The 27,612-nt window shown below is 43.8% G+C and overlaps 2 protein-coding genes across 3 annotated transcripts; both read left to right on the top strand.

The window, feature by feature from the left end:
- The first annotated feature begins 423 nt into the window (after nt 1-423).
- On the top strand, nt 424-8,998 carry LOC122216936 (tripartite motif-containing protein 60-like). Of its 2 annotated transcripts, XM_042933897.1 has the most exons (3): nt 424-461; nt 651-799; nt 7,093-8,998. In XM_042933897.1, the coding sequence occupies exon 3, from the start codon at nt 7,380-7,382 to the stop codon at nt 8,793-8,795; it is 1,416 nt and encodes a 471-aa protein (XP_042789831.1). In that variant the 5' UTR covers nt 424-461; nt 651-799; nt 7,093-7,379; the 3' UTR covers nt 8,796-8,998. The 2 variants fall into 2 exon arrangements, with proteins under 2 accessions (XP_042789831.1, XP_042789832.1); XM_042933898.1 differs by lacking the exons at nt 424-461; nt 651-799 and adding an exon at nt 6,806-6,828.
- Nucleotides 8,999-14,623: 5,625 nt separating this feature from the next.
- Nucleotides 14,624-16,036, top strand: LOC122218392 (putative tripartite motif-containing protein 75). The gene has a single exon (XM_042936682.1). The coding sequence runs from the start codon at nt 14,624-14,626 to the stop codon at nt 16,034-16,036; it is 1,413 nt and encodes a 470-aa protein (XP_042792616.1).
- Nucleotides 16,037-27,612: the final 11,576 nt, after the last annotated feature.

Genomic DNA, 27,612 nt, shown 5'->3' with positions numbered 1-27,612 from the left:
CAGTAATCCCACACTAGGTGAAGTGGTTACAGCAGAATTCTTCACTCCTTCACAGTCTGGGAGGAGGGTGGGGTGTCGAAGATTTTAAAAACCGCCTGCTGTATGGTTTGGCCTTATTTTGGCTCTCAAGTTTGTCACAGGAATATAAATATTAGCAACTCGAGTTAAATTGGGACTAATGCCTTTAATCACTTAGCCTTACAACCCCCAGCTACCCTCAGGATCTCTTCCCATTCTCCCTCTCCAAGCAGGGTCATTGAGCATGCACATGCGCAGGCCCATAGCTGCCACCACTTCCGGGGGAACAGGCCAATCACAGCACGGAACAAATGTGAGTCTCTGACGCAGGAAACCGCGCTCTGCGGGGGGGATGTTGGGGTCTTTAATCTGTGGCCGGCCTGTCTTTGAACCGAGTGCGAGTGCGCAGCGCCTTGCTTGAGCCGCTGAACCGCTTGCTGCAGGTAAGCAGGAAGGGCCTTTCATCCTGAGGCTTAGCTGAGCAAGGGCTTCCTGGGCCTCTTCTGGGCTCCATATGTGGGGGTGCTTGTGCACGACTGGGTCTCTCAGATTCTTGCAAGACTCTTTGAGAAATACAGGAATCCCCTTACAAGTGCCCCCTTCCCCCCTTCCCCCCAAATTTTTTTTTAAAGAAATACAGGATCCTGGGCCTGCCTCTTAAGTCCATGTAGTCGTAATGGAGGTGGTATGACTGCGTTACATGAGATTTTCATCAGAACAACAGTTTTCAAGTTGCAAAGTGGCCACGTGCTCTCCAAAGAAGGATTGTTGGGGTGTGAAGGTAAGAACCTCCAACCCACAGTGCCAGCACCTCCCTGACGTAGTCAGTGTCATCCTTTGCTCCTCATTTGTAGGCCTTGTAGGTACGGAATTTTCCTTTTTTTTAACTGTAAGGTGAGGCTCTGGTATGTTAAACATCATTTCAAGTCGCAGGGATCGAATCTTGAGAGCTGAGGATCTACTGCAAATTTAGTTTATTAGCCTAACTTTTTTTTTTGTTATTGAGGTCATACTAGCCAATATTTTTTAGCAGCCACAAGAATTAGAGAAGGTAATACAGCTTTGAGAAAAAATAAAGAATTCAGACCATGAACCATAGGCTGCCATGTCATTAACAAAAAAAGAATGTAAAACCACAAGTATGATCTGTGCTATGACCGAAAGATGTGTGGAGCCAGGAAATGAGAGTATGCCCCAGATGTTGGTGCCCTCTAAGTCTTATTATTCATACAAGTAATGAAAGAGGCTTGCTGTAGAGTTATGAAACTGATTGAAGGGATAGAGTAGAAGGCAGTAGTCACAATAGCAGGCTGTTTGTAGCTTGCACTGGGAAAATGGCCCCCAAAGGTGTTTATTTCATCTCATAGCTTGAGTCTGGAAAGTGAGTTAGAGTACATAAGTATGTGGAAAGGGGAGGACCCACTGGGAATCTAGATCTGTGCAGGAACACCACCCACCTCCTTCTTATTTTAAATGAAATACACTTACCGACTTAAGCTCAGGTCATGATCTCACGGATCATGAGTTTGAGCCCTGTGCCGGGCTCTGGGCTGACTGACACCTCAGAGCCTGGAGGCTGCTTCCCATTCTGTGTTTCCCTCTCTCCCTGCCCCTCCTCCACTCACATTCTGTCTCTCTCCCCTTCAAAAATAAACGTTAAATGAAATACTCTTAATTTTTTTTTTTCAGGGGCGCCTGGGTGGCTCAGTTGGTTAGGGGTTCGACTTCGGCTCAGGTCATGACCTCACGGTACGTGGGTTCCAGCCCCGAGTCGGGCTCTGTGCTGACAGTTTGGAGCCTGGAACCTACTTCAGATTCTGTGTCTCCCTCTGTCTGCCTCTCCCCCACTTGTGCTCGCAGGGGAAAAAAACCCTTTTTTTCATGTTTATTTATTTTTGAGAGAGTGAAAGCATGAGTGGGGAAGGGGTAGAGAAAGAGGGAGAGAGAGAATCCCAAGCAGGCTCGCATATCAGTGTAAAGCCCTACTCGCGGCTCAGTCCCATGAACTGTGAGATCATGACCTGAGCCAAGATCAAGAGTCGGCCTCTCAACCGAGTGAGCCACCCGGGTGCCCCTGAAATATTCTTTTTATTTATTTACTTATTTATTTTTAATGTTTGTTTATTTTGAGAGAGAGGACACATGAGTGTAAGTGGGGTAGGGGCAGAGAGAGAGAGGGAGATAGAGAATCCCAAGCTGTCTTAATGACGCTCAGTGCAGAGCCTGACACAGGGCTCTGGGATCCCACGACCCTGGGATTATGACCTGAGCCAAAATCAAGAGTTGAACACTTAACTAACTGAGCCACCCAGGCACCCCTGAAATACTCTTATTTATGTTATTTATTTTTTAATATTTATTATTTTTGAGAGGGAGAGAGAGAGAAAGCGAGGAAGGGGCAGAGAGCTGATGGGGGCAGAGGATCCGAAGCAGGCTCTGTACTGACAGTAGAGAACCCAATGTGGGGCTCAAACTCACAAACCATGAGGTCATTACCTGGGCCAAACTTGGGCCAAAGTCTGACGCTTAACTGACTGAGCCAGCCAGGTGCCCCAAAATATGGAATTTCAAACAAAGATTAGGGATTCTCGTCGTGACAGTGTTATTCATGAAAAGTTAGACTGGAATATCAGAAAAATTTGAAGACACATTATCATTATCACTACTTTATGTTTCTTTTTATTGTGTGGGAGAGGAAAAGTAATTATCCCTCTACCCCTCTAGGTTCTTGGCTGAAACCCCATCTGTAATAAAAGGCAAATTAACGGGAGAAAATAATTTAATTATGTACTCCATCTGCACATAAGGGAGATTCACAAAGATATGAGACTCAAAAAAGGTAGCGTGAGTGTAAGTGGGCAGCTCATCCTGAACTAAGGAAAGAGATATAGGTCTAAGGCTTCAAAGGGGAGGAGGGCAATTCATAGGACACTGAAAAGAGAAAGTATCTGGTAAATGAAGTTTGCCCCACCCAGGTGAAAAAGTTGTCTAGTAATAGTTCTCTTCTTGGCACAGGTCCCCATTCTATGGTAAATTGCCCTTTCAAAAGGGTAGCTGCTGGTCTGTTTTCAGAGCTTCTGTGTCTGCTATTTCTCCAAATAATCAGCTCAAAATCATCCTTGTGATTTGGCATCCTTATGCCAAAGAGGCATATTTTTGAATGGCATATCATGCTATCCTCCAATCGCAATATAATAAAAAAAAATTTTTTTTAATGTAATAATACCTTGCTGCTTCAAAATTAGAATCTGGGGCACCTGGGTGGATCACCTGGTTAAGCATCTCACTCTTGATTTCAGCTCAAGTCAAGATTTCTTGGTCATGAGATCAAGCCCTGCATCGGGTTCTTTTCTGACAGCATGGAGCCTGTTTGGGATTCTCTCTCTCCCTCTCTGTCTACCTCTCCCCCACTCACACATGCGCTTGCTCTCTCTCTCAAAATAAATAAATAAACATTTAAAACAATTAGAATCTATTCAGACTTTCTCTGCCAAACCACCATGAGCAGTTAGCGTCTTTTTTACTCATTAAAGGGGAAACAATAATAAGATATTAACAATAACAATAAGATATATAGTGGCTTTTAGACTAAGACAGTGTTATAGTATATACTTTAATAGATTATATGATATAATAAATATCTAGTCAGTTGGGTCAGATTTCTAAGAGCTTTCTTCACTTTGAAATTTTATAAGATTTTCTAATAATACTTATGTCTATGGGTTCCCAAGACTACCCTAGATTCAGACATTGCTACAAGGACTCCAGGCTCAGAGTAAAATGTACTCACAGCTATGACTGATTATAGTGAATGGATACAAAGCAAAATCAGCGAAAGGAAAAGGTGCATGAGTTGAAGTCTGGAGGAGACCATGGCAAACATCCAACAGTTCTTACCCAGTTAAGTCACATAGGACTCATGTAATTCCTTTAGCAACAAGTTATGATAACGTGTGAATTGTCTATCAGGGAAGCTCTTAGACGCTTATTTTTTCTTTGGGAACAGGTCATGAGGTCAGCCTCTGCTTAGGATGTATCAAATTTCCGGATTATCAGAAGGAATGCTGGTAGCTAGCATAAACCACATTAGTTACACCGATACTTTAGGCTCGGTGAGCCATTGTTATCAGAGAAGGATGGGAACCCTTCCAAAATCCAAGTTCTCAGATAGAACCCAAGGGTCAACCTTGCAAGCAGGCCCTTCTAAGGACAGCAAGCAGTCTTAGGCCTATTATGATCACTCTTTTCTGCACAATAGCACTTACTGAGCATCTGTTCTGGTCAGGCAGTGCCTGCCACCCCCATGCGCTTAGATGTATTCACCAACCCTGAAGTTCTCCAACCCGGTTTTTATCTAGGTCTCATTACATTTACATGGTTGATTAAATCACTGGCCTTGGGTGATTACCTCGATCTCATCTGTGCCTCTCCTCAGGAGGATACAGGATAGGGCTGATGGTTCCAACCCACTAATCATCCCTGGATCTTTTTGGTGGCCTGCCCCCTTCTGCAGCTATCTAGGGGTCCTTAGCCATCACTCAGCTCATTAGCATACAGAGTGCATCCTTATCACTATGGGGTGAGTCCAAGGGTGTTAAGAGCCCTATGTCAGGAACCTGGGACAAAGGCCAAATATATATTTATGTCACCCAGAAAAGTGTAGTGTGCTTAATGGCTTAGTATGCTAGTAGTTGATAGCATTTAATATTATGACTTTGGATAAGCCTGTTCAATTCTCATAAATTTGAGTTTCACAGCTGTAATTGAAGATTTTAACTCTCAAGTGTCAAGGCTCAGCATTTTACCCTACTTGAAACTAGTAAGTTAGCCTGTTGATGTTTCATGGTTGCTGCCAGATGACACAAGTCCTGGGTCAGAGACAGGACTCAGTTACTACTGGCACAGCCAATAGCATGAGCATCAGGTTGGTGTCAGTTTCCCATCTCTCCCAAGTCTCACCAGCTGGATGCTGTGTACACTGTGGGTTTGTGACACAGCCAAAGAACCCTGAGTTTGGGGGGTCCACTTTTATAGCAAGCACGTTCTTGGGGCGCCTGGATGGCTCAGTCGATTAATCGTATGATTTTGGCTCAGGTCATGATCTCGCGGTTCACGGGTTCGAGCCCCACATCAGACTCTGTGCTGACAGCTCGGAGCCTGAAGCCTGCTTCAAATTGTCTCCTCCTGTCTCTGCCCCTCCCATACTCATGCTCATGCTCTATCTTTCTCTGTCTCTCAAAAATAAATAAACATAAAAAAAAAAAACCCATGTTCTTGGTCTCCTACAGCGCTCTGCATACCATGTTGAGGATTTTTTTTAGAGTTTTTTTTTTTTTAAGTTTATTTTTTTTTTGAGAGAGAGAGAGCAAGCAAGGAAGGGGCAGAAAGAGAGGGAGACAGAGGATCTGAAGCAGGCTCTATGCTGAACGTAGAGATCTTGATTCAGGGCTCAAACTCACAAACCGTGAAATCATGACATGAGCCAAAGTCAGATGCTTAACCAACTGAACTACCCAGGCGCCCCCACCATGTTGAGGATTTAAAGTGCATTCAGAAGCTGGAAGATTTTAAGCACTAGAAAGAGATGTTAGGAGTTGTATATTCAAAGAAAGTTCTTATTACTTGAATTGCGAATGGATGCAGAATGCAAGAATGGAAACAGGCTGACCAGGTAGAAGGGTAGTACCATAATCCTCTTGAGCTGAACACAGCTTGGGCTAGGTTAAGCTTCTGTACTAGGTCCATATATCTTAAAAGGTGGCAGATGATGCACAAATAATATACAGGAAAATCAATGAGTATAAAAAGCAAGGGATATAAGTGATTTATTATATGTCCCAGTGCTTTACAAAATGAACTACACAACTTCCCTTTGATTTAAACATCCGGATGAGCCTGAAGGTGATTTTTCTAAAACTTTAACACTTTAGAATAATAATAGACTCACAGGAATTTTAAGAAACAGTACAGAGAGGTTTCGTGTATCTATCATCCACATTCCCATGTTTCCAAATACTATATCAAAACCAGGAATTTGATCTTGGTCAAATGACTGTCTAGTTTTATGCCACTTATCACATGTAGATTCACATAGTGGCCACCAAAATCAAGTTATAGAACCCATTCCATCACTAATGAGTGTCTTTCATGCTGCCTTATTATAGACACACCCATCACCCACATGATACCAAAACCGTGACACCCACATTTTTTTTTTCTTTTTTAGAAAGTGCAAGGGGAGAAAGGCAGAAGGAGAGAGAATCTTAAGCAGGCTCCACACTCAGTGTGGAGCCCGACACAGGGCTCGATCCCACAACCCTGGGATCATAACCTGACCCAAAATGAAGAGTTGGATGTTCAACTGATTGAGCCACCCAGGCCCACCACTTTTTTTGTTTTTTAAGTTATATTTAAGAGTAACATTCAAAGATCACAACTCCTTCAGTACTAAAGTACGTATTTGCTAAGAGTAGGATATTTTCTTATGTAGCTATGAGGCAATTGTTGAATTCAGGAAGTTTGATTTTTGCTACTGTTGTCTAATGAATAGTCCATATTCATATTTTTGCCATGCTCTGTCCACTTTAGAGCAATGTATATATATGTCTAGCTAGACTCTAGAAAGCTAAGATCACAAATTTAACTTGTTTCTTTAGTTTCTTAACGTAGAAGAAACTTCAGTGCCATTGTATATAGTTTAAGACCATGGACTTGTGGAACATTCTGTGGTTTGGATTTTAGTGACTGTATCTTTGTGATTAAATTTAGGAATTGCTTTTTCTTTTTTTGCAGGGGGAGCATAAATACTCCGTAAGTGATGTTTTTCTCATTGCAGGCCATCAGTTTATCCCTTCATTGGTCAGGAGGTATTCTTTAGGATTCTACATTGTAAAGGCACTTATTTTTCACATAATTGTTAACAGTGATATTTTGAGATTTTTGTGAATATATCATTACCCAGGAAATTTCACATAATAGTTTTTGCAGTTATTGATGATTCTTGCCTAAATTAATTATTATATTGTGATAGCACATCTAGGAGATTTTATTATTGAAAACTTTTCTCACTCATAGGAATGAATGGTTGCTTGCTTGGACCCGTGGCTACTTTGTTGAAGAAGAAAGTCATTAATCTTAAATTTAGGTGAGTTAATCCGTGAGAGAGCTGTGAACAGTGAATCTTTCTTGACCTCAAGCTACAGGACAGGACACTACACAAGACTTCAGTGGCTGCCATCAGAAGCTGGGCCAGTGGAACCTAAAGCTTCGAGGTCTGGGGAAGATCTACTCTCTGGGTCTTGAGCTTACGGCAAGCCTTGCCAAGGGGAACATTCTTACCCACCACCTTCATTCTCTGCTCAATGGAGTTTGTAACAGCCCTGGTACACCTTCAGGAAGAGTCTAACTGCCCCATCTGTCTGGACTACTTGAAAGACCCAGTGACTATAAACTGTGGGCACAACTTCTGTCGCTCCTGCATCAACATGATGTGGAAGGATCTAGAAGATACCTTCCCCTGTCCTGTCTGCCGTTTTTGCTTTCGTAACAAAAACTTACGGAGCAACCGTCAGCTCAGTAATTTGACTGAAATTGCTAAACTACTGCAGGTCAGAAGGAGCAAGAGAAAAAGGCAGGAAGAGTATTCTGTGTGTGAGAAGCACAATCAGTTTCTGACCCTTTTTTGCGGAAAGGACCTAGAGGTTTTATGTACACAGTGCAGTCTCTCTGTTCAACACCAGAAACACTACATTTGCCCCATTAAGAAAGCTGCCTCTTATCACCGGAAAATTCTAGAATATAGCATTGAGCCCTTGCAGAACAATGTGGAACGAGTTGAAAAAGTGATATCTCTGCAAGCCAGCAAAATTGTGGAACTGAAAAAGAAGGTAGAGTATAGGAGAGAAGAAATCATTTCTGAATTTGAGCAACTTCGACTGTTTCTGCAAAATCAGCAAGAGGCTCTTCTTAGGCAGATGAGAGATGAAGAGATGGACATTTTAACGAAACTAAATGCCAACCGTATAACATTTTCAGACCATGTTTCCACATTAAAACATCTGCTGAAGGAGGTAGAGTGCAAGTTTGGGCAATCGGAACTGGAATTACTGACACATGTTAAAGGTATCTACCACAGGTATCAAAACCTAAAACGTCCTGAGCTCTTTTTATTCCGATTAAAGAAATACGGACTTAGCCTTCCTCCACAATACTCTGGCTTGGGCAAAATTATCAAGCCATTTCAAGTAGATGTGATTCTAGATCTTGAAACAGCACACCCTCGGCTTATCGTCTCTGAGGATAGAAAAACTGTGCATTATGGAAAGAGAAGAAAATACCTTTGTTATAACCCAAGGAGATTTTACCTCTGCCCTGCTGTCCTGGGTTCTAAGAGATTTAGTTCTGGCCGGCATTACTGGGAGGTCATAGTGGGAAACAAGCCTAAATGGACCTTGGGAGTGTGTCAAGACTGTTTTCCTAGGAATTGGAGGAATCAGCCAGTAGCTGAGGGTGGGTTCTGGGCAATTGGGAGATATATTGAAAGCATTTATGTTATGTTGGGTCCTAAGAGAAGCCAGCTTCTGCCCACAGTAAGACCCACTAAGATTGGCATTTTTTTGGACTATGAGTTGGGTGAGGTTTCCTTTTACAATATGAATGATAGATCTCTTCTCTATACTTTTAATGATTCTTTTACAGAAGCTGTTTGTCCCTATTTCTATGTTGGAATAGATTCTGAACCTCTTAAAATCTCTTCAGTAACAGATGATGAAAGATGAAGTACCTGGGAAAGAAACAATGCTGTTTCAGTATCTAGGGATAACTAGTAAATTTAGTCTCAGCAATTCTGGATTCTTGTGGTTTACTGCTGAAAACCAGAAGAGATTTTTCTCTTTCATTTTAAGCAACTATAAAACATGAGAGTAACACCAATTTTATAGATGTTATAGATGCTTTTAGTTTCTAAGATAAAGTATTTGAGGATTATGCTACTTAACAAATTTAATAAAATATTTCTGTTGAAATTACCTATAATAAGATGTCTTTATTTTTTACTTTTTAATGTTTGTTTATTTTTGAGAGAGAGAGAGACAGAGTACGAGCAGGGGAGGGGCAGAGAGAGAGGGAGACACAGAATCTGAAGAAGGCTCCAGGCTCCGAGCTGTCAGCACAGAGCCTGATGTGGGGCTTGAACCCACGAACTGTGAGATCATGACCTGAGCAGAAGTCAGATGCCTAACAGACAGAGCCACTCAGGTGCCCCAACATGTCTTTTAATTATAGTCATTCCTTTACAGTTAAATAAGTTACTTTCTTTTTTTTTTTTTACATTTATTATTTTTGATAGAGACAGAGCACAAGTGGGGGGAGGGGCAGAGAGAAGGAGACACGGAATCAGGAGCAGGCTCCAGGCTCTGAGCTGTCAGCACAGAGCCCCAGGTAGGGCTTGAGCTCACAAACTGAGATCATGACCTGAGCCTAAGTTGGATGCTTAACCAACTGAGCCACCCAAACGTCCCTACTTCCATAATTCTTAATAATCATATTCTCCTCTCTCTCTTTCTTTTTCTTTCTTTCTTTCTTTCTTTCTTTCTTTCTTTCTTTCTTTCTTTTTTTCTTTCTTCTTTTAAATTTACTTATTTATTTTTGTGTAAGAGAATAAGTGCCAGCAGAGGAGGGGCAGAGAGAGAGAGGGAGAGCGAGAATCCCAAGCAGACTTCATGCCCAGCACACAACTTAGAGCCGTGATCCCAGAAGCCCTGATCCCAAGACCATGAGATGATGACATGAGCCAATATCAAAAGTCAGATGCCTAACTGACTAGGACACCCAGGCTCCCTTCTCATCTTTACTGTGTTTGTTATCAGTTGACCCAAATGACTGATTACTATAGATACTGAAATTTTGCTCTTTAACAGCCCTTGTCCTACACATATTTATATAGATCATAGATAATCTATGTCCCAGTGAACATGATTCTGCATCTCATGTTGCAATCTGAACAAAGTAGCCTATGTGTATATCTGTCTCTCTCCCCACTATCCTGGGAATTGCCCTCTGTTCTAGAATTCCTTGGTTTAATCCCATGTCTCCCTGCTTGTTTTATCTTTAAATTTGGGGTGTCATCCTCTCTATGTTTTAAAATTTGGGTGATTTGGCACATTTCAAAACGATTTTATTCTACCTATGTTGAGGTGACAGTTAAGCCAAATATACATGGCTACATTTGAAGTCATATAACCTAATTTTCAAAACATACTATTGTTTTTGAGAAGTCTCATACCATCTGATTCTTGATACTTTGGCTACCATTGTTTTATGATTTTTAAAGACCTTTTTTATTCCTAGTTGGTTTTTTTTTTTTTTTAAGTTCATTTATTTATTTTAAGGGGGGCATAGAGCAAAGGAGAGAGAGGATCCCAGGCAGGCTTGCACCTCCAGCTCAGTGCCCGATGTGGGACTCAAACTCAACGAACCGTGAGATCATGACCTGAGCCGAAATCAAGAGTTGGATACTCGACTGACTGAGCCACCTGGGCACCCCTATTCCTAGTGTTTTGAGCTTTGTCCATTTATTTTGCTGAGTGATGAGATACCTGGTCAGGATTCTCCAGGGAAATAAACAAACAGATGTGTATTTTTAGAGAAAGATTTATCTTAAGGACTTGGCTTAAATGATTATGGAGACTGGCAAATCTATGACGACCGGCATGGCAGATTTTAAAACCAGCAACCTGGAGATCAGGGAAGATTCTATGCTGCATTTCAAGTACAGAGGTCATCCCATGATAGAATTCTTTCTTGGCTCACGGTAGGTCAGACTTTTGCTCTATTCACCCTTCAATAGACTGAATGAGACTCTCCCACATTAAAAAGTCCACCAATTTAAATGTCAGTCTCATCCAAAAACACCCTCAGAGAAACATCCAGAATAATGTTTGACCACATATTTGGCACTGAGGCCCAGCAAAGTGACACATAAAATTAACCATCATGGATATCTTCAATTTGAAATTGTATGAGGTGAGAAAAACTAAGATTCCTATCCTTGAGCAGTGTACTTCCTAGAGTAGAAGAAACAGATAATCAAATAATAAATATAAAGAATTGATAAAGCAAGGTAGAAGCTAATAAAGCTCGATGGGTAGGTACAGAGCATGGGAGTACTGTGGGTGGGGGCAGGTTAGCTACCTGAAGTTGGGTGGTCGGCGTAGGTATTTAAAATTTTTTCTTTAATGTTTATTTTTGAAGGAAAGAGAAAGAGCAGGAGCAGGGGAGGAGAGAGAGGGAGACACAGAATCCAAAACAGCCCTCAGGCTATGAGCTGTCAGCGTGGCCTGATGCTGCGCTCGGAACTCACAAACCACAAGATCATGACCTGAGCTGAAGTTGGTTGCCTAACAGACTGAGCCACCCAGGCACCCCTGTGTAGGCATTTTAGAGAACATGGAATCAGAGCAGAACTCTGGATGAGGGAAGAGCAGTGGTGGAGCATTGCAGAGAGACCGGCTGGAGAAAATGTTACGGAGAAGGGATTGGCAGAAGGGACCTGGGCCAGCACTGAAGCCTGTTAGTGGAGTAAAATGAGTGCAAGGAGAGTCTGAGGCCAGAGAGGTGAGTTGTGGGGAAAAGGGAGAAAAACCAGCCTTGGTAGAGTCACATAGGCCATTTGAGGTATTTTACTCTGTGAAATAAATGGGAGTCCTTAGAGGCTTTGGTGGTGGGAGAGAGTAACTTTACCAGACTTTCCTGTTCAACAATCTCTCCTCTCTATCTACATTGGCCTACATGCTCTTCCTGGAACATAGCAGGTTCTTTCTTAATATTTCTTTTTTTTTTTTCTTTCTTAATATTTCTTTTTTTTTTTTAATTTTTTTTTTTTTAACGTTTATTTATTTTTGAGACAGAGAGAGACAGAGCATGAACGGGGGAGGGTCAGAGAGAGAGGGAGACACAGAATCGGAAGCAGGCTCCAGGCTCTGAGCCATCGGCCCAGAGCCCGATGTGGGGCTCGAACTCACGGACTGTGAGATCGTGACCTGAGCTGAAGTCGGACGCTCAATCGACTGAGCCACCCAGGCGCCCTCTTAATATTTCTTAATGTTACTTGTTGAAGAATTAGGGACGCCTGGCTGGCTTAGTTGGTTGAGTGCCAACTTCAGGTCAGGTCATGATCTCATGGCTCGTGAGTTCAAGCCCTACGTCAGATTCTGTGCTGACAGCTCAGAGCCTGGAGCCTGCTTCAGATCCTGTGTCTCCCTCTCTCTCTGCCCCTCCCCGCTGACACTCTGTCTCTGTCTCTCTCAAAAATAAATAAACATTCAAATTAGACTATGTAATTAACATTGTCCCTGCTGGCTTGATTTAATCACAGGTAATAATCTCCCCACCTCTATCCAGGGTGGCACCTGGGCCAGACCTTGCCCTCCCTCTTGGAGGGAGGACCCACCACTCTTTGGTGGGTGGGGTCTCCATGACTCCACCTTGCTAGTAGGATATATACATATATGCAATGGTCACATCACTGACCCGGCAATCTCCTGCAAAACTGTCTTCTGGGAACTCTTTTAGAGACCAGCCTCACAGACCTCCCATAGTCACCTGCTCCAGGTAAGCCCAGAGATGGTATAACGTAAGTACAGGAGGCTGGGGCATGGTAAGACTGGTGGCGTCCCGATGCCTCTTCTGTATAGTGCCTAAGATCAAACCTTAAGGAAAAGCAAACTTGGATTCAGGTTATTCTTTTTTAAAGTTTATTTATTTATTTTGAGAGAGAGAGAGAGACAAGTGGGGGGCAGGGGAGGGGCAGAGACAGAGAGAGGGAGAGAGAGAAAATCCTAAGCAGGCTCTGAACAGACAGTGCAGAGCCCGAGGCCAGGCTTGAACTCATGAACTGGGAGATAATGACCTGGGCCAAAACCAAGACTCGATGCTTAACTGACTGAGCCACCCAGCTGCCCCTGGATTCAGGTTATTTTAAGAACCATTCTTGTATTATGGTTTATTTTATTCAGTGACCCTTGTCCTAGGTCATATAAATACTGCTAAAAATACAGACACCATGATCCCAGCCAGTCCTAGAGGTTCCCAATATCTGTGTGACAAAGCCTCCAGAGGTGCTGATCTGAAGCCCAGTGTGGAATCCTTTCCAGCATCTTAGTGAGGGGTGGTTTGTGTATAGGTGGGGAGTGGAGGGATGAGAGCTATGGGGCCAGGATCCTTAGTACTCAGGTCCTGCATAAACTTGATCTTCCTTAATCTCACCATCTGTCTGCTTACAGATGCGCAGAGAGTATAAGCAGGTTGCCCAAAGTCACTAAGTTCTTAAGGGAGGCCCAGAAACTTGGCCAAGCTTAGTCATTCAACAGCTTTAGCCTAGGACTTAGGAGATACTTGCAGATACAGTCATCGTGGGGATAACGTGGAGATTATAGATCTGTGGGGAATGCAGATCTCCAAAATGCACATTAATCTGCAACATCAGAGTTGAAAGAAAAATCATGGTACAGACTCTGGTGTTGTGGCAGTGGTGAGTGAGGTGATCCAACATGGAGGTCACTTCTCAGCCTTTTGGCCTCCTGGAGAAATCATCAGTAACAGCTTGAAAGAAAAAGCTCCATGCCCTCTTCTCAGGATCCTGTCCTAACAAGTGCTCACTACTTGGTAGCTCACCATTCACTTCAGAGAGTATTGTGTGTATGTGTGTGTTTCTCAGCTTTTTCTCACACTGAATTCCTGATCTCCAATTTCATTCTGTGCATTATGTGAAGAATTAGTTTTCCAAGTTGGCAGGGTCCTCACAGTAAATTTAATCTAGTCCAAATCCCATCTACTACGTACAGAGTTGGATATCGGTTCCAGTTGAGAAACTCAAGTGAAAAGAAAATTTTGATATATTATGAATTCAGTGCTGTCAGAAATGTCTGTGGTTTAAGCCAAAAAATACCAAGTTTTTTCAATAGATTTTTGACTATTGAAATGATCGAAGTGGAGATTTATACTTTGTTTACCTGAGTAGAGGTGAGGATATTATATAACATTCCCCAGGTCCCCCAGATAGTAGGTGACTACAGAGAAATCTCACCCAGGGCCAAGAGATCTAGTCCACACGTTCTCCACAGTCCCATTTAGCCCCTCTTTGGTTGACGTGGGTGTAGGTGGAATCCTGGGGGTGGAGAAAAGACTCAGTGGTTGCTTTAAAGGTGGCAGTGAACAGGGCAATGAGATAAAGAGTAGCCTATTTTATGTAAAGGAATATTTTATCATCCCCAGGAAGGAAAACACACTTAAAAATTATGTCTGCCTTCTGCCCAAGAGAATTGCTGACCTTGGCTTCACATCCCCTGGGCTGCCGAGGACAGCTGGCTGCCCAGCTCATCTGTGATCACCTGCAGGTGGTGAACAGAGCTCCTCTGGGCATCTACGACTGCACCTGAGGCCAGTGGCCTCCTAGGACAGCAAGGCTGCCCTCCTTTGACCAAAGGACATCCAGGACAGGAAAGGACAGTAAAATCTGAGGGTGTGTCTGCCTCTCACTGGAGGACTCCCGCAGGGCACCACCTCCAGAAGAGCCACGTCGGTCCAGAAAGACGTTTATCTCGGCCCAATGGCAGCGTCGTCAGCCCTGGCAGGACTCCAGGCACAAGCCAACTGCCCCATCTGTCTGGACTACCTGAGAGACCCCGTCACCACCGAATGTGGGCACAACTTCTGTCGCTGCTGCATCCGGCAATCCTGGGCTGATCTCAGCGACAGCTTCCCTTGCCCCGTCTGCCGCCACCCAGGCCGAGGGAGGCACTTGAGGAGCAACGCCCAGCTGGGAAGGGTGATCGACGTCGCCAAGCTCCTCCACATCAGCAGGAGCAAGAGGGGGAGGCGGGACGAGAGGCATCTGTGCGAGAAGCACAACCGGGTCCTGACCCTCTTCTGTGAGGAGGACCTACAGGTGTTGTGTCCCGCGTGCGTGCGGCCCCCTGACCACCGGGGCCACCGGGTGAGGCCCGCGGAGGAGGCCGCCTCCCAGCACAGGCAAAGGCTCGGCAGTTACGTGGAGCCCCTGAAGAGGCAGCTGGCAGTCGTGCAGCAGCTGGTAGCCACCCAAGACAGGAGACTCTTAGAGCTGGGAGAGCAGGTGCAATGCCACAGACAGAAGTTAGCCTCTGAGTTTGAGCACCTGAACCGGTCTGTAGCCCGGCAGCAAGAGGCAGTTCTGTCGAGGCTGGCCGAAGAGGAGAAGGACATTCAGCAGAAACTCTGTGCAAACATAACGGCGTTTTCAGACCACGTTTCCACCCTCCGAGGTCTCCTGAAGGAGGTGGCCGAGAGGAGTGTGATGTCAGAGGTGAAGCTGCTGACGGGCCTCGGGGGTGTCCGTGCCCGGTGTGAGCACCAGGAGCCCCCAGCTCTCTACTCTTTCCAGTTAAGGAGAGAAGGCTGCAGTCTCCCCCCGCAGTACTTGGCTCTGCAGAAGATCATACAGAGGTTCCGACGAGAAGTTACCCTGGATCCTGAAACAGCACATCCTCATCTGCTTGTGTCTGAGGATAGGACGTCTGTGACATTCGTGAGGGAAAGGCCAAGCGTCCCTCAGCATCCAAAGAGACTTCTGACGGATCCCGTCGTCCTGGGTTCCGAGGGCTTCGACGGGGGCCGACACTACTGGGAGGTGCAGCTGGGTGACAAGAGCGAGTGGGCCGTGGGGGTCTGTGAGGACCCCCTCTCCTGGAAGGGACAGCGGCCCCTGTCAGGACAGAACAGACGCTGGACAGTTCAGCTGCAGGATGGTGCCTATGTGGCACAAGGGGCTGTTCCTGTCACTCTTGTGTTGAAGGAAAAGCCCAGAGGGGTGGGCGTTTATCTGGACTGTGAGTTGGGGGAGATTTCCTTTTACAGTTTGAACGACAGGTCTCACATCCATTCGTTCACCGATGCGTTTTCTCAAGTACTAAAGCCTTACTTCTGTGTGGGGTGGGACCCTAAACCTCTTACCATCTGTGCGGTAAGGGATCTTGAAGGATGAATTGAGAGTAGGCTTCATTCTCTTCCTGTAATTTATGGACACTGGGTGGAATATTGGACAACTATCAGTGAATATAACACCCCTCAATTTTTTCTTTCTTGATCATTTACTCTTTTTATTAATACAACTTGTATTTCTTTTCCCCATGGACTTTCTGGAGAGAAAAGAGGAGCCCAGAGCTGAGCCAAAAGAGCACCTTGAGAGGGTTTTAGTGACCTGCTGGCCCCTCCTTGTGTTCCTTCCCCTCCAAATGGGGGCCACCTTTTCTCCTCTGCTTCCACTTGCTTGTTGGCTCAATTATGATTGTTCTCTGCCACCTTCCAGATTGCATTTAAGATAGCTGGAAATAAAAAGCACTTACAATAGGACAATTTCAAATGAAGATAAAAAATGATAGCAGAAACTATTAGTTGGAAGATGAGGGAAACACACACTGGAAACTTGGGTAGAAAATGGTAATAGGCGATAAGCAAATCTCTATTTCGGTCCTGTTTTCACTGATGATAAATACCGATTTGGTATGAGTAAGGGTAGTGCAGTGACTCTTAGCTCAGTGGGTGATTGGTTTTTACATGATTATTGAGCATTTACTAGTGCCAAGCCCTGTTCAGGATATAGAGATGCCTAAGATTTTTTAATCCCCATCCTCAAGGTGCTCACAATCTAATCTGGTCCCATTATAACTGTGTGTACTGAGCATAGTCGTAAGTTTCTCTGTGTCTGATCCACCCACAGGCTCTTCTATGTTATGTGTCATGCTTCATGTAGTTGATGATATCTACCCAAAATTATTGGACTAGAGATGTATGTCCAAGCCAAAGATAGCCATCAGGCACTGGACTCAAGGGAAATCAAATATTCCTAGGGACATTTGATGTGAGATTGCCTGTTATATTTCTTCTGTATTGCATCAAAAAGATTTTTTTTTTTTTAATGTTTATTTGATTTAGGGGCACCTGGGTGGCTCAGTCGGTTAAGTATCCAACTCTTGATTTTGACTCAGGTCATGATCTCACGATTGGTGAGATTGAGCTCCGTTTCGGGTTTTGTCCTGACATCTCAGAGCCTGCTTGGGATTCTCTCTCTCCCTCTCTCTCTGCCCCTCTGTTACAGAACCAGGTCGGAACACTGGTGGAAAAACCAAGCGGCACTCGGAGATCTTGGTGGATCAGAGATTTATTTAACAGCAGCGGGCTCGGAGGAGACCGTTTTTTCCAAAGATCTGAGCTCGGAATGAAGGAGGGAGAGTAATTTATATTCAGCTTCCATATCTGTGGGGGGTTTTGCGCGTGGCAAACAGGGCAAGAAGAACCCAGAAGAGGGTCTCTAAGCTAGAGAGAGAGTTTGTTTTAGTCCCATCGGCCATCTTATGGTGTAAAACTGTATTCATTTTCCCAACATTCCCTGCTTTGATGCCATTTTACTTTATTTTATTTTATTTATTTATTTATATGCCATTTTGATTTTATTTATTTTATTTTATTTTATTTTATTTTATTTTATTTTATTTTTGAGACAGAGAGAGACAGAGCATGAGCAGGGGAGGGGCAGAGAGACAGGGAGATGCAGAATCCGAAGCAGGCTCCAGGCTCTGAGCTGTCAGTACAGAGCCCAACGCAGGGCTCAAACTCACAGACTGTGAGATCATGACTTGAGCTGAAGTCGGACACTCAACCGACTGAGCCACCCAGGCGCCCCAATGCCATTTTTAAAATCTTTTATTAGGCATCACTTTTTAGCTCTAGGGGTTAGTACCCTCGGAGGGCTAAATTTGGCGAGCAACAGTGTTTTCAATAAAACGTAGCAGGGTATTTAGTATACAGGGGCCGATGGTCACAAGTAAAATTATGGAAAGGAGGGGCCCTTCCAGGGCAGGGAGCCAGGATGCCCGGTGTGTGAGATCCCATCCTCTCCATTGACCGATATTTTCCTGTTGTCTACGTTGAATTCTTTCCTTGAGTTCTTTAACCTTAGTCCTGACTATTCCTGATTTCTTTACAAAATAGCAACATTCCTCCCCCAGAAAGATACAAGTCCCTCCTTTTTCTGAAGTGAGGAGGTTGAGGGCTTGCCTGTTTTGGAGGGTCACTGCCGCCAGGGAGCTTAGTTGGCTTTGTCAGGTTACCAGGGAGTCTGCCATCGGTTCCATGTCCTAGTTTGTTGGTGCAGTCTCTATTAGCCCAACGCCAGAAACAAGATCAGGGCTATGACACCAGTAAGGGGCAAGAGCTGGCAGAGTTGCATCCGAACCCCTGGGCTCAGTCCACACGTTGATTCCTCAAGCTTCTGCTGAACGCAGGCCAGCCAGCTTCCGGGGTGTGGCTGGAGCAGGGCTGGAGATCCCAAGGGCCAGTGTCCTTTTGAGGGTCAGTTTAAGCGGGTTGACTGGATCTGGATCACTTCGTCAGGCTGAGGGCTCCTCTGAGTTGGCCTTCTTAACTCTGGAGTGCTGGACCCTTGGGGTGATACCTGAAACTGAATCCTCTATTTGGTTATATGTCTGTAAAGTCCACCTCCAAGTCTTTGAAAGGGGCGGATTTCTGGTAACTGTCAGATCAGGTTTAGGGAAGATACGGTTTGCACATTTAGAGATCCATCCTGTTTCCCAGTTGTTTAAATAATCATATGCCCATGGGGTCTTATTATTATCCCCACAGAATAACAAGCACAGAAGATTGCTTACACATGAAATACGGTGACAATTTTCTGAAGTTTACCTCAAGTTGTCTAGTTCAGGTAAACAACAAACATTTAAAGACAATCATAACTAGAATTTAACATCCATAATGGTGCATTGTTGAAATATAGTTTTTCTCTAGAAAAAAAAAACCCTTTCCAGAGATAGCCAAATTGAGGCCAATGCATTTGTAGAACAAGTCCAGTCTTTTTTTTTTATTATATGAAATTTATTCTCAAATTAGTTTCCATACAACACCCAGTGCTCATCCCAAAAGGTGCCCTCTTCAATGCCCATCACCCACCCTCCCCTCCCTCCCACCCCCCCATCAACCTTCAGTTGAACAAGTCCAGTCTTAACAAACCTGGTCTCATCATTTACATAAGCTCAGCAAGAATAGCGATCGATCATGAGGATCTTTTAAAGTTTCCTTTCCTGGAACCTTTTATAAGGAATCTCCTGGTTGAACTTTTAGTAGCCTCTTGAGGCCAGAAGCCAAGCCAAATACTTGCCATCAGACAGGCCTGCAATACCTGTAGAATTGGGCGAATTCCTGTTCATGAGGTCCCCAAGATATCCTGAGGTTCCTGCAACTGCCAGGAAGTGACCTTCTTTACTCACCTGGTAAGGCTGCTGGGAACTCTGTAAGCAAGGTATCAGGCCAGCATTTCCAAGGCTCTTTATGGCTCCATGTTTCATAAAGCCAACCTTAGTTCCTTAAAGCTGTCTGCTCATATCTGAGTCTATGAATGTCACTCTCAAATATGACATTCCTGTCAAAGCCTTGGTAAAATAACCAGTATATCCAATGGTGACCTGGTACAAGATGAACAGATTCTTAATGAACTTATGCAAACAATTGTAATTGCCATGAAAGAAAGAATACTCACTGAGAGTTTTTGAATTTCAGGGAAGTTATGTAGAGAGAAAAGATAAATGCTTCAGTTTACAAATGAATACTTTATGACATTTCTGTATATCATAGATATCTTAAGAGAAAGTTTCCTTAATCTAAAAGAGCAAACATTAGAGAACCAGCAATATTTTCAAAAAGAACCACAAAACTATAATCTTCCTCAGTTCATTTAATCCCATGTTCCTAATTCTTGTTCAATTTGAATGCAGATTTTTAGTTCTGGAAATTCTTACCCATTTTAGTATTAATCTTAAAGATGTCGAATACCTGTATTTGTCCACAAAGTCCTTTTTATAAATCTCCTTGAATAAGAAACACATTTTGTGAGAGAATAAGAACAATTGTAAATGACAAAATCTCAGAAATAGACATTGTTAAAGATCTGATGAGAGTTCATTATGATGCAATTGACAAAGAAATTCGGTTATTTCTGTGACACATAACACTTCAAGTAATCAGAATATTAAGTGATGACCTTATACCAAAACATTAAAACTTTAGGAATTGCATATATATTTGGGCAGTTACAGCATTAACCTGTGCAATACAACCTAAGGTTTACCGTTGTACGACAGTGAGTTTCCAAGTAACTTAGCATCCCAAATAAAAGGGCCTAACTGGTCAAAAAGACTTCCTTTACCATTTAAATCCTGGGAAGATTGTTAAAACCTTAGGAAGTTATAATTACATCCTAAATAGGATTACAGATCATTACAAATCTTAAAACTTTATTTATTCAACCAAGGTGGCAATAAAAGATCCTAAAGGTGAATGTATAGCATTATATAGTTGTTACCAAAACCTAGCTCCTTTAACATTGAGAAGTTTTAACTAAGTAATCAAAGACCTGATAAAGATGAAACCTGAAACTTTGGTTTTCCTGGAAGACAAACCTTTGTTTGCATTGTCTTATCAAGAGCAGATCAACAATCCAAGAAAACTTTGTCATTTGAGCAGAGAGAAAAGCAGAATTTCAACCTTACACCAGTGTACTTTTAAAATCCTATTCATCTCAACCTTAGTCCATCATGACCACACATAAAATTCCTTTCCAAAGATTTCCCTTCATGAACCTTCTACAACTTTCCTTTGCCTTCAAACTTTGTCCCAAAGCCATTTCTCTCCAAATAACCAGTCTCATTGAAGACAGAATTACTTTCTTCTACCCTCAACAAAAATGTATTTCCATTCCTTATATCTTTCTTACATACCTCCTACTGTGGGACCCAAGGAATTTAACAAAAATCCCCTACCCCTGGACAAGCAGAGCAAGACTAACTCCATTTTGTGCTACACCCACTATCTCATGCATAACCCCCACATGACCTACTTATTGCTTAAGACACTCCCCCACCCTAGTCAAGCCTCTGAGCACACCCTTACTGGAAACCGGCTCAAATAGGAATGTGGAACCCCTAATCGCCAATTCTTAAACCCCACCTTGTGCCCGCCAAACTTGCGCACCAATTCTGACCAGAGTGACAGGCTAGTTCAAACAGTTACTCTGGGGTAAATTGTAATTCAATTGGCCACCTGCGTGTGGACTGACATGACTACGCAACTTTCTGTGTGTGTTACAATCTCATTGGTCACTGGCCCCTATAAAACTGCTACCCCTCTTAGCCTAGGGGTCCAAGTCCCTGCTCCGCTGTGTCGGGTATACTTGGGCCCAAGCTCGAGCTTGTAAATAAACCCTCGTGCGTTTGCATCGGTATTGGCTCCTTGGTGGTCTCTCAGATTCGAAATCGGGGGCATTACATTACTTTCCTACATACAGGGTTGCTTTCCTTATTTCCATTTGTCTTAAGTACACTTAGCAGAATTTTAACTCTTACAAAACCTTAGTCTCCAATTGAGGACTTAGTAACCGAGAGGTGTTTACACCAGAACTTTTTTAGATGGTAAATTCATGAACCAATTAAGTACAAAGCATGTTTTTCCAATAGGTCCAAATAGCCGTAATTTCTCTGCAATAAGAAGTTAAAAACACAAACCTATGTTCAGTAATCAAAGCTTTAGCGATTTATTCTATTTGGAAAAGACCTAGATGTCCAAGGGGGTGCACTTTACTCCTTAACCTCGAGGATGGGAGGAGGAGCCAATGGGGCCTGAGGCACTGAGGAGGGTATAGGAACCAGAAATGTAGACCACACCCAAGTTGGTGCAGAAACAGCAGGGGGAGGGGAAGGCAGAAGAGGTAAGGTGCCAGTAGAAGGCAGAAATGGAAAACCTAATTCAAAACCTTAACTCAGACAGAGGAGCAGACGCCATGTTTCCCCCTCCCCCCCCCCACCAAAGTGGAAATATGAAGTCCACACACATGAGTGGGGGTGGGGCAGAGAGAAAAAGAAGAAAGCATCTGAAGCAGGCTCCATGATAACAGCAGAAAGCCCAATGTGGGGCTCAGTCCCAGAAACCATGAGATCGCAACCTGAGCCAAAGTCTGACACTCAACCAACTGAACCACCAGGCACCCCTCAATTGAATTTCTAAAGCATGCAACTCTGAGAACAGGCATTTAAGAAAAATTGTTTAAAAGGCACTACTGTTGGGGCGCCTGGGTGGCTCAGTCGGTTAAGCGTCCGACTTCAGCTCAGGTCACGATCTCGCGGTCCGTGAGTTCGAGCCCTGCGTCGGGCTCTGGGCTGATGGCTCAGAGCCTGGAGCCTGCTTCTGATTCTGTGTCTCCTTTTCTCTCTGCCCCTCCCCCGTTCATGCTCTGTCTCTCTCTGTCTCAAAAATAAATAAACGTTAAAAAAAATTAAAAAATAAAAAATAAAAAATAAAAAGGCACTACTGTTAATAAAAAACAAATGCGCATATCTTGATAACAATGATTTGGCTAAAATAAAGGCAAGAAAAATGTATATAAATATAATAAATTACATATAACTTTATTTGTTACTCATTCAAACAGAGACAGCCTATCTACAGAATACCAAGAAATGAAATCATATATGCTCTTCTTTCTGGCTTCTCCATTTGGAATTGTGCGAGTCAATCATTTATTCCTTTTTATTGCTGATAGCATTCCATTGCACAGATACACCTCTAATTGTTTATTCATTCACACATTGATATACAGTTGGCCACAATGTGTCTCTCCATGGTTGGTGAGAGTTGTTTTTTTTATAATCTATCTCTTGCCCTTGCATTTATTGACAATGACCTGAAGATCAGTAGGGGAGTGTAAACTCATCTATAACTAACTCAGGTTAGTATTGGAATATAGACTAGCCTTAGACTGAGAAGCAAATGATCAAAACCCCAATAGAAAAGTGTGCAAAGGTAGTACAGTTCACACACACATACAGAAGGTACACGGAACTTTAACAAGATCGCAGTGTAATCTGCGCTATATTGTTTCCAAATATGCTTAACCTGAATTAAGCCTCTAGAGCTAATTTTCAATTTACAGGAAATACAGGGTATAGAGGGACTGAAGAATGCCATGAGGAAATCATCAGTCAATCAAGAATGTGGTCCACTTTGCTGACTTACAGAAAGAGGTAAACCAGAGCAAATTCAAAATTGTCAAAAAGATGAGTTTATTTGGGAATAGCAAGGAATTGCAGTTTGGTACATACAAATTATAGCAAGCTAAGGCAAACCTGTTGAGGGTTTGGGTGGGCTGTATTTACGGGCAGGGAATGTGAAGAAGAGTGAGTTTTGTTAGAGTCTGTGAAAATGAAAGACACAGGAGGGCTTTGAAAATTCCCCAAGCAGAGGAAACCAGTCCAGTCATAAAACAAAGCCCAATTCAGTTTATTTTGTGAGATCAACCCAACCTGGGTCATTTCTTGTTCATGTCTCTGAAAACCCTAAACAAGACTTCCCAAGGTTGATATGAGGCAACCCCTGAGCAACTGCCTATAATGTAAGAAAATGCCAATATTATCAGTTTTCTGTAAATCAGGCATTTATGGGAAAATAGCCTCTCAGTCCTGAAGTTTTGTTTTCCTGAGGACGGTTTTCCATTTTCCAGTTTGTATCATCCAGTTCCATTTTATTTTATTTTTTAATTTTCAAAAAGTTTTTTTAAAATGTTTATTCTTGAGAGTGTTGCATCCACACGACTCCTGAAACACAATGCTACGGGCGCCAGTGACAGTCACAACAACGTTTATTACAATGAGAGGCAAGGCCAACGGATCGGGACCCACGCTCTTGACCAGAGTGGGGTCCCAAACAGCCGGGGTACAGAGTTTTTACAGCCGACCACATCGTCTTATCAACACCTGGGAACAAAACAAAGAAATAGTCCCCAGATGGGGGTGGAAACAGTTCAGACGTGCCCTTGTCCCAATCCAATCAAACACTAATCCCTCTGACTTTCCTTGAACTTTTGTTCCCTTGATTGAGAAGACAAGGCTGTTATCTCTTAATCTACACTGTTAAAACAAAGCTGTTATTTGTTAACGCTACAGGTTAGCCCAACACTACAATTTAACCCTTACAGAGAGAGAGAGAGAGACAGAGAGACAGAGAGACAGAGAGACAGAGAACGAGAATGAGCAGAGAAGGGGCAGAGCAAGAGAGGGACACAGAATCCGAAGCAGGCTCCAGGCTCTGAGATGTCAGCACAGAGACCAGTGCAGGGCTTGAACTCCAGAACCGTGAGATCATTACGGTTAAACAGTTAACTGACGACTAAGCCACCCAGGCGCCCTTCCAGTTCCATTTTAGATTGAAATTCTTTTACACCCTAAAAGGCAATTAGGCTGGACTTTTCAAAAAGTGAAGTTCTCTTGAAAAGATAAAAGGGGCAGGAAAATTGTTCCAGATTCAAAGAGACCGCGGAAACATACCGATCCAGTGCAATGCACTAACCTTAATGGATCGAGGGTTGGGGGGGAAGGTACAATGACATTTGGGAGACTACTGGAGAGGATTTAAAACCGAACGCTTATAATAATAGTGGAATTTTTATTAATTTTGATGTTTATGATAATGGTACCCCATTTAGTAGAATATCCTCATTCTTAGGAGGTTTATGCTTAAGCATTGTGGTGAAATATACTTACAAATGTCACAAATTATTCTTAAATTGTTAAAAGGTGTTTGTTATACTATTCTTTCAGCGTTTGGCTATGGTTTAATTTTTTTTTTTTTTTTAATGTTTATTTTTGAGAGAAACGGAGAGAGGAAATAGTGTGTGCGCCTGAGCTAGGAAGGGGCAGAGATGGTGGGGGGGGGGGGGGGGGGGGGGGGCGGCAGAAGATCTAAAGTGGGCTCCTCACTGACAACAGAAAGCCGGACGTGGGTCTTGAACCCACTAATCCTGAGATCATGACCTGAGCCAAAGTTGGAGGCTTAACCAATTGAGCCACCCAGGCACCCCTGTGGCTTAAATTTTTTAAAGAAAGAAGTTGGGAGGGGGCGCCTGGGAGGCTCAGCCTGTTAAGCTTCAACCTGGGCTCAGGTCATGACCACCGTTTGTGGGTTTGAGCCCCACCGTTTGTGGGGCTGTTTGAGTCTGTGCTGAGAGTTCAGAGCCTGGACCCTGCTTCAGATTCTCCCTCGTTCTTTGCCCCTCCCCGCTCCTGCTCTCTCTGTCTCTGTCTCTGTCTCTCAAAAATAAATAAAACATTAAAGAAATTTAATCATTGTATTCACAGGCCCTTGGCTTGGTTTCTGATTCATAACGGGCCTTCATAAATCTTTGCCAGTAAATAAATCCTGGCTCCCCTTTATCATCTGCCTCCTTGGGAAGGCTCCATCACCTCCGTGAACCTCAGCCGACTCCTCAGTAAACACCCAGACGCCCACCCCACTGCATACCGCAAGCACTACTCGCATCATCAGAATAAGTCTCCCCGCCCTTCCCAGATCTGCCCTCCTCGGGACCTGCTCCTCCCCGAGTCTTCTCCCTCGGTCCAGGGAACCCCTTTCTCTAAACAGCTCCAGCAAAAACCTCACGGCTTCTCTGCTTTCTCTGCTTGACTCCCCACAGCCGGTCAGATATCCAGCCGTCCCTCCGCTGCGCTCTGTGCTCGCATTCTGGCACGCTCTCCTGGGGACGCCTGGGAAGCCCCTCTGACTGCCTGCTCTGGCCTGCAAGACTCCCAGCATCTGACCTTCAGCCGGCCGCCTGCCCCACCTACGCCACCTGCCCCTTGCCGGGCCCTCTGGTCAGCGCTCCACACAAACTGGCCTTCTTGCCTTTGCGTCCCCCCACCCCCACCCCCACCCCGGGCCCTTTTCTGCCCCGATCTCCCTTCATTTGTTCACCGCGCCTGGAGTGGATGTCCTGTCCCCTTGGCCGGGATAATTGCTGCTGAGACTGGACTTCACTTGGCCTTAGTCCCCTCCCCAGGGAGGAATTCAGGGGTCCTTCATGCTAGTAACGGGAGCCTGTCACCTGCTGCCCAGTCTACTGTTCTGTGGCACCTAGCACGCAGCACACACAGTGCGGTGGCTCAGGTAGTGCCTATCCTGAGACTAGATTACAAACTCCCTCATGGACGATAAAACTCCATGGAAGCAGGGACTGACTTCATCCAACTCCGTCTGACCAGAGCCAACCTATGCTAAGGTGCCATAATTGTTGGGAAAAGGAACCCGTGAAATGTTGCCACAAGAAACAACCCAGGGCACTTAGGAAAACAATGACCTTTTAGAGGGAAGATCTTTGACCCCTGGAGGGAAAGGACGGAGACTTAACCGACAGAGGGAATCTGAAGATGTCTGCAGGCAACTGAAGTGTAAACTTACCTTGACAAGCTGCCTGGCCCACCCTGATTTATCTCGGTGGGCGAGAAGACGTTCTATCCTGGCTCCTGCCTCACTCTCTTGATCAAATCAGCTGCAGTTTTTTCCTTCCTGCACACTTTGGCCACATATCCCTCCCGTCTTGTCTCCACTCCCTCTTTCCTTCCTCCCCACACCCAGGGCACCTACAATCACTGCCTTAGGCTGACTGGGATTATAGAAAAAGCAAGCTGTTTGAATGGGAGTCCATTGTTACTTCTTACTCTCCCCACCATGTACGCTGATTGTGGTAAATGGTTTAACCTTCCTGATTGACAAGGATTCAGGGACAGGGGTGAAACTCATCTCCTTTCTGCCTTGTCTGGAAGCTAAAGGAAGAATGTAAAAAGATGTATTTTTTAACAGCATTTATATCTATGTACAAGAAAATACAACAAAATATTCTAAAACAATCCTTGGATTGGGGAAGATTTTACAACCTTCGGCTTTTTTGAACAGTCACTCAAAGAGGGCATCCCCCCCGTACAGGGCCAGAAGCTGCTAGAAGTCAAGTTAAAATCTGGTCAAGTCTTTTTTTTTTTAAATGTTTTATTTATTTTTGAGACAGAGAGAGACAGAGCATGCGCGGGGTATGGGCAGAGAGAGAGGGAGACCCAGAATGTGAAGCAGGCTCCAGGGTCTGAGCTGTCAGCACAGAGCCCCACGTGGGGCTCAAACTCATCAATTGTGAGATCATGACCTGAGACAAAGTCGGACACTTAACCGGCTGAGCCACCCAGGTGCCCCAAAGTTTGGTCAAGTCTTGAGTGAAGTTATTGGAATGGAGTGTCCATGCCAATAGTTTGTCCAGTTCTTGCCATACAGAAAAATATGTCTGTATATTCAGAATAAGATTATTTCTGGATAATGGAATTATTTAATTTTTGTGTGTCTGTGTTTAGGTATTTTTAAACTATGATATTATCGTAACAATAGTATTAATATTCCAGATAATATGTGTACATGTTTTCATAATACAGATGAGAAAAACAAGACTCGAGGAAGTTATAAGAAACTTGTCCATGGTTGATAAGCTAATATTTGGCAGGACATGATCGGAATCATATAGAATCAGAAAAAAAATATTGGTTACCTATAGCAAAACATGGACATTCAACAGACAGATTGCAGTGTAAGTCTCTGCAGAGAGTAAGACCACACCGGGAGTACGTGTGGCCTGAAGAGATGACCAGGATATACTCCTCTACATTCTTGGATGGAGAATATTATGAG

This window comes from Panthera leo, chromosome B1 (genome assembly GCF_018350215.1).
Source record: "Panthera leo isolate Ple1 chromosome B1, P.leo_Ple1_pat1.1, whole genome shotgun sequence".
Lineage (NCBI taxonomy): Eukaryota > Metazoa > Chordata > Mammalia > Carnivora > Felidae > Panthera > Panthera leo.
The sequence above is the reverse complement of the archived record's forward strand: the minus strand, read 5'-3'. Positions and strand labels throughout refer to the sequence as shown.

Excerpts from the sequence above, each read along its gene's own strand:
- LOC122216936 (XM_042933897.1), top strand. The coding sequence starts at position 7,380 with ATGGAGTTTGTAACAGCCCTGGTACACCTTCAGGAAGAGTCTAACTGC.
- LOC122218392 (XM_042936682.1), top strand. The coding sequence starts at position 14,624 with ATGGCAGCGTCGTCAGCCCTGGCAGGACTCCAGGCACAAGCCAACTGC.